Source organism: Rhagoletis zephyria, unplaced genomic scaffold (genome assembly GCF_001687245.7).
Source record: "Rhagoletis zephyria isolate East Lansing unplaced genomic scaffold, Rhagoletis_zephyria_1.1 Rzeph_scaffold_15542, whole genome shotgun sequence".
NCBI lineage: Eukaryota > Metazoa > Arthropoda > Insecta > Diptera > Tephritidae > Rhagoletis > Rhagoletis zephyria.
In genome coordinates this window covers 1-12,870 of record NW_016172609.1, presented here as the reverse complement: position 1 = coordinate 12,870, position 12,870 = coordinate 1, and the positions used below count along the sequence as shown (strand labels likewise).

General features: G+C 33.8%; 1 protein-coding gene across 1 annotated transcript; it reads left to right on the top strand.

Moving 5' to 3' along the window:
* Positions 1–9,615: 9,615 nt before the first annotated feature.
* On the top strand, positions 9,616–10,718 carry LOC108379080 (uncharacterized; the record flags this gene model as incomplete). Its single annotated transcript, XM_017635397.1, has 3 exons — positions 9,616–10,227; positions 10,333–10,530; positions 10,596–10,718. Coding segments are annotated over 3 exons (864 nt in total), but the record flags the coding sequence as incomplete, so codon positions are not given.
* Positions 10,719–12,870: the final 2,152 nt, after the last annotated feature.

The window sequence follows — 12,870 nt, the reverse complement described above, 5'->3', positions numbered from 1 at the left end:
TGCGTAGTTTTTCAAAACAGAAAACCCCCAAAATGTACTGATTTTTCCCGCATTTTCTTCGATATTTTAAAATTAACGTTACCTAATCGAAATAAAAGCAGTGTCGATAACTAAATAATTGATGACTACGTAAGGGTAAGCTGGTTTTGAAGGTTCAAATATTAAATATTGTACGGTTATGGACAACGGATAACGAGAAATTGAAGATCAGCATCAAATATATCCTACAAATTTTGTGGCAATCGCTTAAGAAAAAAAACATTTTCCAAGCCAATTTTCTTTTCAAACAAGTGCTTTCATAATTTTTTCGAAAACCGGGTTTTTGGTACATTTCGGACCTATTCGTCAATATCTCATGAAAAAATTATCCAATCAACAGACGCGACCTACAGTCCTCTTACAAAAATATATTACTTTGCCGATTTCGATGAAAATTATTAGTGTTACAAGCGACCAAAATCGAAAAATTGAAATTTCAATCATTTTCTTTTTACAGTAAATGAAAATCTGATGGGAAATGTAGATGTTACGGAACACAATCTGCACAAAAAATATATATTTTTGCAAAGAGCACATCAATACCTTACGAACTGTTGGTCGCTTCAAGAGATATTGAGGAATTACGGAAAAAGTACTAAAAATACGCGTTTCGAACAAATCTCGAAGAAAACACTTCTTTGAAACCATGGGTATTTTTTTCGTGTTCAACGACCCAAAGTTTGCCTAAAAAATTTGCTTACGTGTAAAGTAGTATGTAATATGCCTTATTATAATTTTGTAAATATTCATTACTAAAAGATTAATACCAATGAAGCAAATGTGATTTATGTTTAAAGTTTAAAATTGGATTAATTAAGAATTAAGAAATATACACTCTTCGTTATTTGAATAGCGCATCCTTTTAATACTTAGTAGGTACAGTTTTCCTTTTGTTTGTTTAATATTCATTAACTTTTTATAAAAATATAGCATATTCTACGTCTACATCCCATTTTAAAAATTGTTGAAAATTAAAAAAAATAAACATAGGGGCGACAATTTGTTTTTTACCTCGCTTTTATTAGCTCGGGATGTAACTATGTAATATTGATGCGCTTAAAAGATGCAGCGATTTCCATTCTCAAGTTACATACCTGATGACAGTACGAATGCGAATTGCCTTAAACTTCCATTCTTAAAGTGACCTGATGAGAGTACGAATGGAAATTTTAATAGCGAGGTTTTAGTTTTTTAAACCATAATTTTTTTTGTTGACGGTGCAGCGCATTTTCTTCCATATGAAAATTTTATCAAGCATACTTTGTATGGTAGAAAATCAAAAAAAGGGTGCGCTATTCAAATGACGACGAATATATATATGTAGTATATTTTTGTTATTTTTATACTACGAAATTTTTTGAAAAATTGTCCTGCATTTTCAAAATATATTTATGGTCACCGTAAGCATTATACGAGTTGATGAGTCTGTCGATTCATCCCCTGTGAAAAGCATAAGTATGGATTTTTTTCTCGCGGCGCTCCAACAGTCGCAATGGCCGACAGAGCAAAGCACTGGCGTGGTATTCCAGAGGTCCAAGGTCGAGTCCTGGCGCGGTGAGATTTCCTTAATTATTTATTATTCATTTATTTATTTATTTTTCATTTCATTTTTTTTTTGTTTATTTAGTGCTTTTATTGTAATTTTTAAATTTAATTTAAAAAAACTAATTTTTTTAATTCTTTTTTTTATGTCACAAGCATTTCTTCCCATATGTATTTTTTTCTGCAAGGCAATTAGAATTTAAAATTTGTTATTTATATTTAAAAAAAAATAACTATTTTTACTTACATTGATTTAACTTTAAAAATCTTAACCACCTCCATGCGGCCTCGAAACCAGAACCAGTAGTCTTCAGGTGACGCCAAAGCCGACATTTGTAAGAAAAGCAATTAATTTCGTTTTATTTTTGGCTTTGGTAATTGAAAGGCCGATGGCGCTAAACGCATAGGTTCTTAGAAATTGGTAGGCACATACTAGTTAATGACCTAGTTTTTTTTTTAACTGGTTTGGCTTTTCACTGCAGGGCACATACTTAAATTACTTTGACACAATGTGTGCAATAATAAAAGCATAACCATTATGACCAGCAGCTTATGCATCATCGCAACAATAACAAAACACTACAACATCCCACAACAAAGCCTTATTGATACAGCCACCAGGCAAATATATGCAGATGTGCTTTGACAAATGACAGAGCAATAATGGCGATCAATTGTCACACACACACACGAAAAAACACACACACCCTCGCATAAGTTAATACATTCGTAAACGCTCAGACTATAATTATATTTATGCATGTATATACATACAGTAGGGTTGTCCAAAAGAAGTAAAGTCTGAATTTTAATGCTCTCTCCCCCTAGGAGTGTTCTATATCGAAAAAATATACCCCATTTTTTATTTTTTTTTTTATCAAAAAATATTTAGACGTCGCTCAAAGCCTCAAAGTTTTCCATGTATTTTGTATAGGAAAAAAAACAACTTTTCGTAGAAATGGTGAAATAACACAAACGGCAATAACGCAAAATTTGCTTTATTTCACTTTTAAATGGAAATAATATCCAAAATCTGAGTTTTGCTTTATTTCCAACAAAGGTTGGCTTTCTCGCTTTATTTTCTGACATTCGGCTGCCTTATAGTCACATTTTATAGGCAAATTTTCAAATAAAGCAGTGGCACCTGGTAAATTCCACTATGGGTGGGATGCAGCATGCAATAACACAATACGCAATAATTCCCATTACTTGGACATTAAAAAGCAGTTTCAGAAGTGAACTAGTGTTATTTTATCATTTTTCCTTTTTCTAAACGGTTATAATGCCACCGGTACATAATTGCGAAAAAGATCGGGAGCGAGGGAGTCGGCGGCGCGGACGCGGGATTGCAGGAATAATCCGCATTACTTGTTCATGTACTACTTTTTGTCAAATGTAACTGGGGACTACCTACATATGTGCACTATTTTGCTTATTACTCAAATTGTTAAGTATAAAAGTTGGTCTTATTGCTCAACGAGAAATTAAATAAAGCAAATTTGCGTTATTGCCGTTAGTGTTATTTCACAACCCCCCCCTTTTGGTGGCCCTATAAAATATATTTACTATGAAAAAATGTTTAAATAAATAACTGGGTAATAATATTGGGAATCTCCTGTAGAGAAGCATAGTTTTGCGATAGAAAAAATTTTGATTTTTAAGAATTCTATACCATTTCTACGAAAAGTTGTTTTTTCCCATATAAAATACATGGAAAACTTTGAGCGCTTTGAGCAATCTATAAATATTTTTTGTTTTCAAAATAAAATAAAAATAGGGGTATATAATTTTCGGTATAGATCAATCCTAGGGGGTGAGAGCATAAAAATTCCGACTTTACTTTTTCACATGCATTTTTGGACCACCCCAATGTACATACGTACATATGCATTGAACTACCCCTCTCATAGCATTTATGCGTACAAACAGATTTAGTTCCGTTTATCGTTCGTAGATAATCTCCGCGTCATAATGCGCAATAATGTGCAAATAATACTTATGAAAAAAAGGGTGTGAAGAAAGGTATTACAAAATCTTAAAAATATATTTTCTAAATGTGTGAAAGTGGTTTACAGGTAAAAGCGTGTGAAATTATAATAAAAAAAAAATGTACGAATTTTTCCTTTTTCAGTAAATTGCTTAAATCCTCTACTTTCGGGAAAATTAATTTAAAGTGAAGAAAACTTCGAGAGCATATTAATACGATATTTAAAATTTTAATATTACCAGTTCCAAATATATTAATATACATACCTTGCTAAACTGTATAAAAATTGTGTGTAAATGCTTTTCTTTCCAATTTATTATAGCATTTGATTCTTTTTTTATATACAATTTTTTTTTGTAATATTTACTTTCTTACAATTGGAGAATCTGTGGACAGATGTATAAAAATAATCTTACGAGATTCGAAAATTTATTGGATTTTAATGTTTGCACACATTTTATACTATTTTCTTTAAAAGTAGCAAAATCTGTATATAGATGCGTTATGATCTTTTTACGATATTTGATGAATCATTTATTTGCTTTTGTGTTCAAATACTTGATAATCCTTTTCTACCTGAGATTGAAAAGTGTACAAACATTGAACAAATTTTTTACGATATTTGACAAAAATAATTTCTTTTAGGTGTTGAGGAATTTAAATAATTTTCTCGAGAATGAGTGTAAAATGTAAAGTAATGTTGTAACGATATTCGAAAAAAATAGTTTTTTAATATGCCCAAAAGTTTTGAAGTAATGTCTTTTAAATGGAAAAGACTCCATCAAAATTTGAAAGCAAATTATACGGATAAATATTTTTTTAGGTTTTCTCAACTTGTTTAAATATTTTACGTTACAAATTTACGGTAATTGAAAATCTTTTTTGTCCAAAAATTTCATAATATCTAATTATTTTAAAACTGGTTTGGAGGATGCGCAAAGTTGTGGCAATATTTTTACGATATTTGAAAAAAAAAATTTTACTATTTAGTTTATTAAAAAAACCCGAACTAGCTATTATTTTCGATCACTGGTTCAAATATTTTATATACCTCTTCTTTTTTTAACCGACTTCAAGAAAAGGAGGAGGTTATCAATTCGTCGGAATATTTTTTATTTTTTATTTTTTGTATATATGTTACCGCATAACTTTGGACCACGTCAACCGATTTCGAAGATTCTTTTTGCATCAGAAAGGTAGTGTCTCAGAGGTGGTCCCATACTAATCCAATGGTTTCGATCCATTCTTTGGATCATGAAAAAATTAACGGTACTCCTAAATTTTTATATGAGAATTGAAGTCGGTTTTGGTTTTTGCTTAAACATTACTTGTTTTTAATTATGTATATATGACCTAAAAAGTATCGCAAACATTTTCTATATTAACTAAAACACCCTCTAAGAGACATAGTGGGGGTATTCTCTGAGTCTTGCAAATCCCTTGCAAGGTGCACGGTTTGCAAAGCTGTCCCATACGAAAACCAGTTTTTACCGTGCCATCTGTGCACCGCGCAACGCCTTTGCAAGACTCAGAGAATACCCCTAGTGTATAATTTTGCTCACACATTTTCTATGTACGAAAAAAAGCAACGAACTTTAATTCATACAAAGTCAGGTACATATTAATAAAATATTTGTTGGCCTTTAAAATACAAATATTGCACATACACAAATTCCATATTCATTCAAGCACACATGTATAGTACATACTAACATACATTTTCATCAAACACACACTTGCGTACGTACCTCCAATTGCCTGCACTGTGAGGCGCATTCCATGAATAATTAAATGCACCACACTTAAGGACAATTATTTCCGCAAACAGACATATGTATTAAAATTTTATTTAATCGATAAAGAAATATACATATAAAGGTTTCTACAATGTACATAAAATCTGCCTACATAACCAGTTCGCCCATATTTAAATATTGGAACAAATTGACTAACTAATAAATATACGATTTCTTCCAGAAGATTTCTTTAGCTAGACATGCATTCTAACAATTCTCATTTTGTTGAGTCATATAATTGTAGGATTTTAGGAATAATGTCGTTTATCAAAATTTTTACTCTGACAGGCCCCTTAATTTAAGCGGAATTTACATGAAGTATCCGTGTACTCTCGGCCTTTGGAAGGAAATCGGCTACTCGGCCCAGTTCCAAGCGGTTTTTTGTGTGCTTAAAACACATTTCAGCAAAAATAGGCTTTAGTACAAGGTTTTTCAATGTGGAAACATCTGTGTACAGTTCGGCTATTCAGTTCCGTGTGTAGATCCATATACATCCAGGTTATTTAGGTTAGAAATTAAACATTAATTTCATTTAATTCATTTTGCCGAGATCAGTTCAGGGTACAGTTCATGACTACTTCAGATCTATTTCGTGACTGGTTTCGAACTTGCTTCAAATGATTCTGAACTAACCCCAAAGTGGTTCTGAAAAAGTTGTGAACTTGTCCCCAAATGAGCTCGAAGAAGTCTTGAAACGCTTCCGAAATGGTTCCTTATTAGTCCCAAAATGTCCACGAACTAGGTTCGAAATCATCTAGAACTAGTCCCGAAATGTCTCTGAATAGGTCCCGAATGGGAATGGCTCTAAACTAATCGTGGACTAATCCCGAAATGGTCCAGAAACAGGCCTGAATTAATCCAGAAATGTTTGCTTGTGTACATAAAAGGCACTAACAAATTTTCTACTATTTGAACGTAAATTTTAACCATACCGAAAGCTAAGATGTTTACACATCAAAAAAAAACTACAAAACTTACTTGTGTACCCGCATGAAATTGAATTTCAAAAACTTAAAAAATATTCCAAATGTTAGTCAGAGTTATAAGAAATCCGACTGCCACATTTCATCAAAACCTTGCAGCCGTTGCATGTTTGCATGTTTTTTTTTCATCGAATTTCAGATCACCCTATACCGATGAAAAAAGTTCTTTCAATAAACTGATAAACTAATTCGAATTTGAATGTTCGAACAAATGGCAACCCTCCTAAATAAAGGTCAGGAATAAATCCCTTTCCAACCCATTTCGATTTACACCCATCTTTTTATAATTCACCCAACTTACAGAATAATTTGAATGTAAATTTTTATACACGTGGCAACTCTATTCAAACATTCGAAATGCTCAAACTAAAGATTTCTTAAAATTGTTTCGTTTGAATTAGTTAATTGAGTTAGACCTTTCAAACAGGTGGCAGCCCTCTTCGAAAGTATTTTCATTGTTAACTCTCCTTCGCCAGAAGTTGCGATACATACATATTTTTATTATTTGATGAATTAAGTGGAATTTTAATTTTTGAACATGTGGCGACCCCACTAAATACAGTTCAGAAATAAAAAATTTTCAAACCCCCTTCGATTGATACCTATATTTTAATAATTCATTTAGCTGATAAAATAATTTGAATTTAACTTTCTAAAGAGGTGGCAACCTTCCTCCAACCCCTCAAAAATTTTCTTAGAGTTCAAACTAAAGATTTCTTAACACTCCTTCGTTTGACATTAATATTTTGATATTTCGTATAACTAAATTCGACATTTCAAGCAGGTGGCAACCCTCTTCTAAATATTTGCAAACTACTTTCTGAAACCACTTTCGTTTGACACCCCCATGGTGATACATATTTCTCTTACCTAATATGACTTTTTAAACAGGTGGCAACCCTCCTATAGTTAAGTTAAGAAACGAAGCTTTTCAAACCCATTTCGATTGATACCCATATTGTAATGATTGATATATTTTTTTTTTATAATTTTAATGTAATTTTTTGAAATGTGACAACTCTTTTAAAAAAAGTAAAACCTCATTGCATATCTGCAGTTAATGCATTTTGCTTTGGCGCCTCATTTAGGAAAATCGAACGAACGGTGCCGATTTGATGCCATTGATTATTAAATAATTTGAATTTAATCTTTCAACAGGTGGCAACTCTTTTGGCGTAGAACACGTCTTACGTTTCGATATGGAGGCTATGCTCAAATGTTATAGTTGCAATTTTTAGAGCTTTACGAGAACTAATGAAGCGATTTGACGGAGAGGTGTGGCTTCAAAGATAAAATTCCAAACCGATCGACAGATTCATTTTTGTAAGAAACCATTTTGGTTTCTGTCGAAGAAACAACGGTAAATATTGGCTTATTTTGGGGTCAATTTTGAGCCTTCAAAGTGCTCTTACTTACGATTTGCAGGTTAAACCTACATTTTCGGGATATAGGTTCTTTGGAGCAATAGAAATATTTGAAATTTTTGAGATTGAAATTTGAGAAATTGTTGAAGAAATTAGCAAATTTTTTATATTTTCAAAATGCTCGAGAACCGCTCGAATGATTTTGTTTTTGTTTTCTTTAATCAAAAATTCAAGACTTTTCCATTCATGAGGATGAGAATACCGACAAAAGTAAAGATGAAAATAGAGGACGAAAGATTAAAATAAAGGTAATTATAGAGAAAAGGATATAAACAATCGAAATTTTATCAGTTTTGTTATCGATCTTTTTTATCGATTTTGTTATCTATTTAGTTTTCGATTTTGCTATCGATATTATTATCCATTTTGTTATCGATATTTTTATCGATTTTGTTATCGATATTTTTATCTGTGTTTTTATCGATTTTGATGTCGATATTATTATCGCTTTTGTTATCGATATTTTTTTCTTCGTGTGTGCTTTCGTTTTTAACTTGGATGTGCTCTTAACCATACCACGTATTCTACGTTTAAATTTAGCGGCGGATTATCGGAGACACGATACAGCCTGCAGACCAAGACGAAGGTGCTGGACTGTTCCTTTTTTTAAAACCAGTTTACACATCTACAGACCAAGCGCTTTAATTTGACATCTCATTTTTGAAAATCGGGCGAACTGTACAGATCTTTTATACTGAACTAGCAATTCCTTCGCGTATTATATGTACATATTTCTGTGTTCATATGGAATAGCAGCTTATGTTGAAAGGCTGGCTTAATTAGAATGCGGCATTCGCAGCATACGATTGCGAATAACTCACCGGCGCCGAGCCGTTGAAGAACTTTTGGCAAATAAACGTGCAAGAAATATGTCCGATACTAGCAAGTCAATATTCTTATTAAGTTTCATAAAAAAGTTCCTTGTCGTTTAAAGGACAAAGAGAATGCTGAATTATACGAAAGCCAGCTTCTCGGCATAAGTTACTATTCCATACGAATCCAGATGCATAGATGAGTGTGATGCTGATGATGCGACCACTGCTAAGAAAAAACCTTTTCTCCATATTTTTTGGCGATGTTAGTTTGACCAGTGCTTGAAACATGGACATGCGGAGTAGAAGCGCGCACTGCTTACCACTAAACCAGGTACACTTATGTACTTGAAAAGCCATAGACTTCTTAAACGGCCTAGGACCTATTTATTTTATGTCCTTGGCTGCTCTGAAAGCTAATTTCATCATTCCTTTGTTGATGTTATCGAGAAAGTTTTCTTGTATTTGATAAACGTATTTTAGTTTAAGCCAAAAAAAAACAAATAAAAATTAACCAATCGTCAGTATCATTTACTCAGTTTGCATCGATGCACAAATCTTAAGTATCAATTCCGGCTCAAACGATCAACTGCAAGTGCATTCTAATGGTTTTGTTGAAGTGTGCAAAAGAGGCAATAAAATTTGTGCTTCTTTTAGCAAACTATCTTTTCGCAAGTTGCAAAGAGACCAGCAAAATATTCTTTTAAAGAAATGAATTGGATTTTGAACTGTCAGATGCACGCTTCACTTGCATTCCAGCATTAGTAGGAGGAGCATCACTAGCAGACGCACTCAAATAAATTGTGTTCTGCGAAAATATATGTAACAGTATTCGCTGACCAACTCATGTGCATTTAATTGCAACAAAGAAAGCAGCTAAACTCAGAAAAACGTACTAACACTTCAGCGCTCACTACACTGCAAGTCATCCCCCATAAATACTCCACATTTCTCATTCCACTAACAATACTTCAAATACGTATTTGCCGCGTCCCCTCATTCACCCATTCGCAATCTCTCGCCTTTTCTTAGTACCTCAATCTCAGCGGTAATGCACTTCGTCTGCTGGCCATCTCCAGCTTCGACAAGCTCATCAATCTGGAAGCGATCGACCTGTCCGCCAACAATTTGACCCAACTACCCTTTGGCCTCTTCGATGCATCCTCCCAACTGCAGCGCATCAATTTATCACGTAATGCACTGCCGGACATACCTGGCCAACTCTTCGACCCGCTACCATATCTGCGTTCGTTGGACATGTCACAGAATCAATTGTCGTCCGGCGCATTCATCGCTCATCTCTCGCCGCTATTGCCACGTTCCACACTCACATTGGATTTAAGTGAGAATCACTTAACGCGACTTGATACCGATGCCATGGATGCGTTGCACGTCTGCAGCGGGCGTGTTGAGTTGGCCGGCAACTGGTGGCATTGCCAGTGGCTCATCGTTGAATTGGTGCGCGCGCCCGCCCACTTTCACTTTGGACGCAACTATACACTCGCGTCGACATGGAGTGCGGCGTTGCTAAACGTGAGTGGCATTGATTGCTATGATGCCGAGCGTAAGCGCAGTATTGTGGTGCTTGATGCGGGGCATTTGTGGGAGCGACGTCATGGTGTGAGCGGCGATGTGGACTATAAGGTAAGTGCAATAAAAATGCTAATTGTATGGCTATTGAGCATGGTGCATTGCTTGGTTTCTGTTTGTGTGTGCTGATATGTATTTAATTTGTGCTGTGCTTCATAGCAGACGTTCGTCGAGCCTGCGATGCCAACGCCCCCACCGCTGATGTGGCCGCGTGTGCGCATGGACCGCTTTGACTCGCGCTCGATTATCATATGGATGTTGATTTCTATTGGTTTGGCGTTTACCGGACTGCGTATAGCGCGTCAGTTGATCGATAGACGGGAGCAAGGCAGACGCCTGAAAAAATTGCGCGAAATGGTATGTTGAGTGCATATACGAGTACATATTTTCCACATTGTGTGATTATTGAATTGATTTTGCAGAAGGCTGATGAGCTGATGAAATTGACTGCGAAAGAGGCGGAGGCAAATGCATAGGGTGATTGGAGTTTTACGCGTTTTTAGGTTAGCGTTCGATTTATTGATTCGAGCAGTTTAGTTTGTAATCCGTAATAAAATATTACAAATAAATTTAAAAAAACCTTAAACTGTAGATGCCATTTTTGTACTTTAAACACAAAAAGTGGATAAAGCTCAACCAAGCGTTAATAATGACACGACTTCAGCATAATTCAAATAACTAAATATGTATGTGTGTATTGAGCGGAGGGATGCTAGGTATTGTTGCGAAAGACTACCAAGTCCTTGGTCACATACACGAAATAATGGCAATTATTTTCTTGCCCATTTTCTTGGGAGCTGCATACTGACCTTTATCCGAAAGCTAACAGGTAGCTAACAAGCCCTAAATAAATACCTACTTAATAAAAAACGAAAAAAAAAACAAAAATGTGAGATAAGGTTTTTCTAAATATTACCTTGTTTATACCGACACATAAAGCTCTTTAACCCAGTTCGCTGTGATTCAAAACGGATACATAAAACAAATTTCAATGAGCTCAGAAATTCAGGAGTGTATTGACTCGAATTTGTCTTTAAATCGGTTTTTTATTTCTCACATCACACTATGGTCTGGCGACTACTGTTTGCTGGCCAAGAGGCGAGAAGTAACCAAATTGATTGGAAACTTAGCGTTTGGGGGTTTCGAGGTCACTGATTTCGAATATAATGTCAGATTTTCGAAATTCAAAATGGCAGATCCAATATTGCGACCAAATTTTATACTTATTTCCCTTTTATCAAAAACTTATACATAAGCGGGGTTTTCAAGGTCGCTGATTACGAATTGCTGATGTACGATTTTCCGAAGTTAAAGCCGAAGCGCATCCAAAATGGCGACCAAATTTTATAATTTTTTCCTCTTCAGCAAAAACTTATATCAAAGGGGAGTATTCGAGGGTGCTGATTTTGAATCTGATAGCAGATTTTTTAAATTCAAAATGCAGGATTCAATATGGCTACCAAATTTTATAATCTTTTCTTTTTCACCAAAAAAGTTATATATAAAGGGGGTGTTTGAATTCGATGATTTAAAATCTGAGGTCAGATTTTTTTAAATTGAAAATGGCGGATCCAATATGGCTTTATCGGATAAAATTTTAATTTAAAAAATTTGTTTAGTTTTTGCTATATATTTTTTTCTCATATATAAACTTTTTCCTTTAGAAATAAGCTTATATTTGTATTTATTTGAAAGTACACATGCACAATAAGTATATAACTAATAATTAGGTGAGATATAGAGTTGAAAAAAATAACGTTAAGAAGTTCTTTTCGTTAACTCTAAATTTACTCCTTAATTACCCTACGCAGCTTTGTAGCCCATTGAATTTTGCTATAAATTTTGCAATTTCGAAGATGGAACTTGTTGATTATTTGTACTTTTTTTCTGCAGATGTTGCTCATTTTCTTCTCCATTGCGCGAACTTATAGTTTGTACTTTTCAAAATTTTTGTTAATTTTTTTTAATTTAATTTTATTTTATGCAGTAAATTTTTGGCATAACTATAGGCATTTCAGCTACAATATTTTGCAAGGTAATGCATTGTGGTGTGTAGAAGAAAACATAACTTTGGACAAAAAATTACTCATACGAGAATTTCGCGATATGTACAGGTAATTCGGGAGTGCAAAATTTTTATGAATATTTGCACAAAGTTTGGAACTTTTTTTGGACTTTTTGTTATAGTATTACCCATAATTTTATATATAGCTCGTTTTGAGAGGCTTCCTGGAGGACTCCTGTAGTCGGAGAAGAAACAGAGGTTGGTATTTCCTCTCTCAAATTGGAAGGGTGGAATGTGCCAAGCCCTTTCATTTCCTTTGTACCAGCCTTGAATTCAAATTTCTTTAAAGTTTTATAGATTTTCTTCAAGCGTGCCGATCGAGAGACCGGGCTCGAGTCCTGCCGCAGCGGATTATTTTTCTGTGTTTTTATCTGAATTTTTTTCTTTTTTAAGTTAATTTCTCCGATTTTGTATTTTTAAACAGATAGGTGTATATATTTCTTAATTTAATCTAATTCTTAGCAACGTATTTAATGTATTTTTTTAATCTTTTACTTACTTTGGTTTGGTGTTTATTGTTTTAAAAATAATTTTTTTTTTTTATTTCATAAGTTTTTAAGTTAGTTTTTTTTTTAATATCTTTCAGCCAATTTCACGAAAGCAATTTAAGTGAAAAATGATTTTAATTTTAT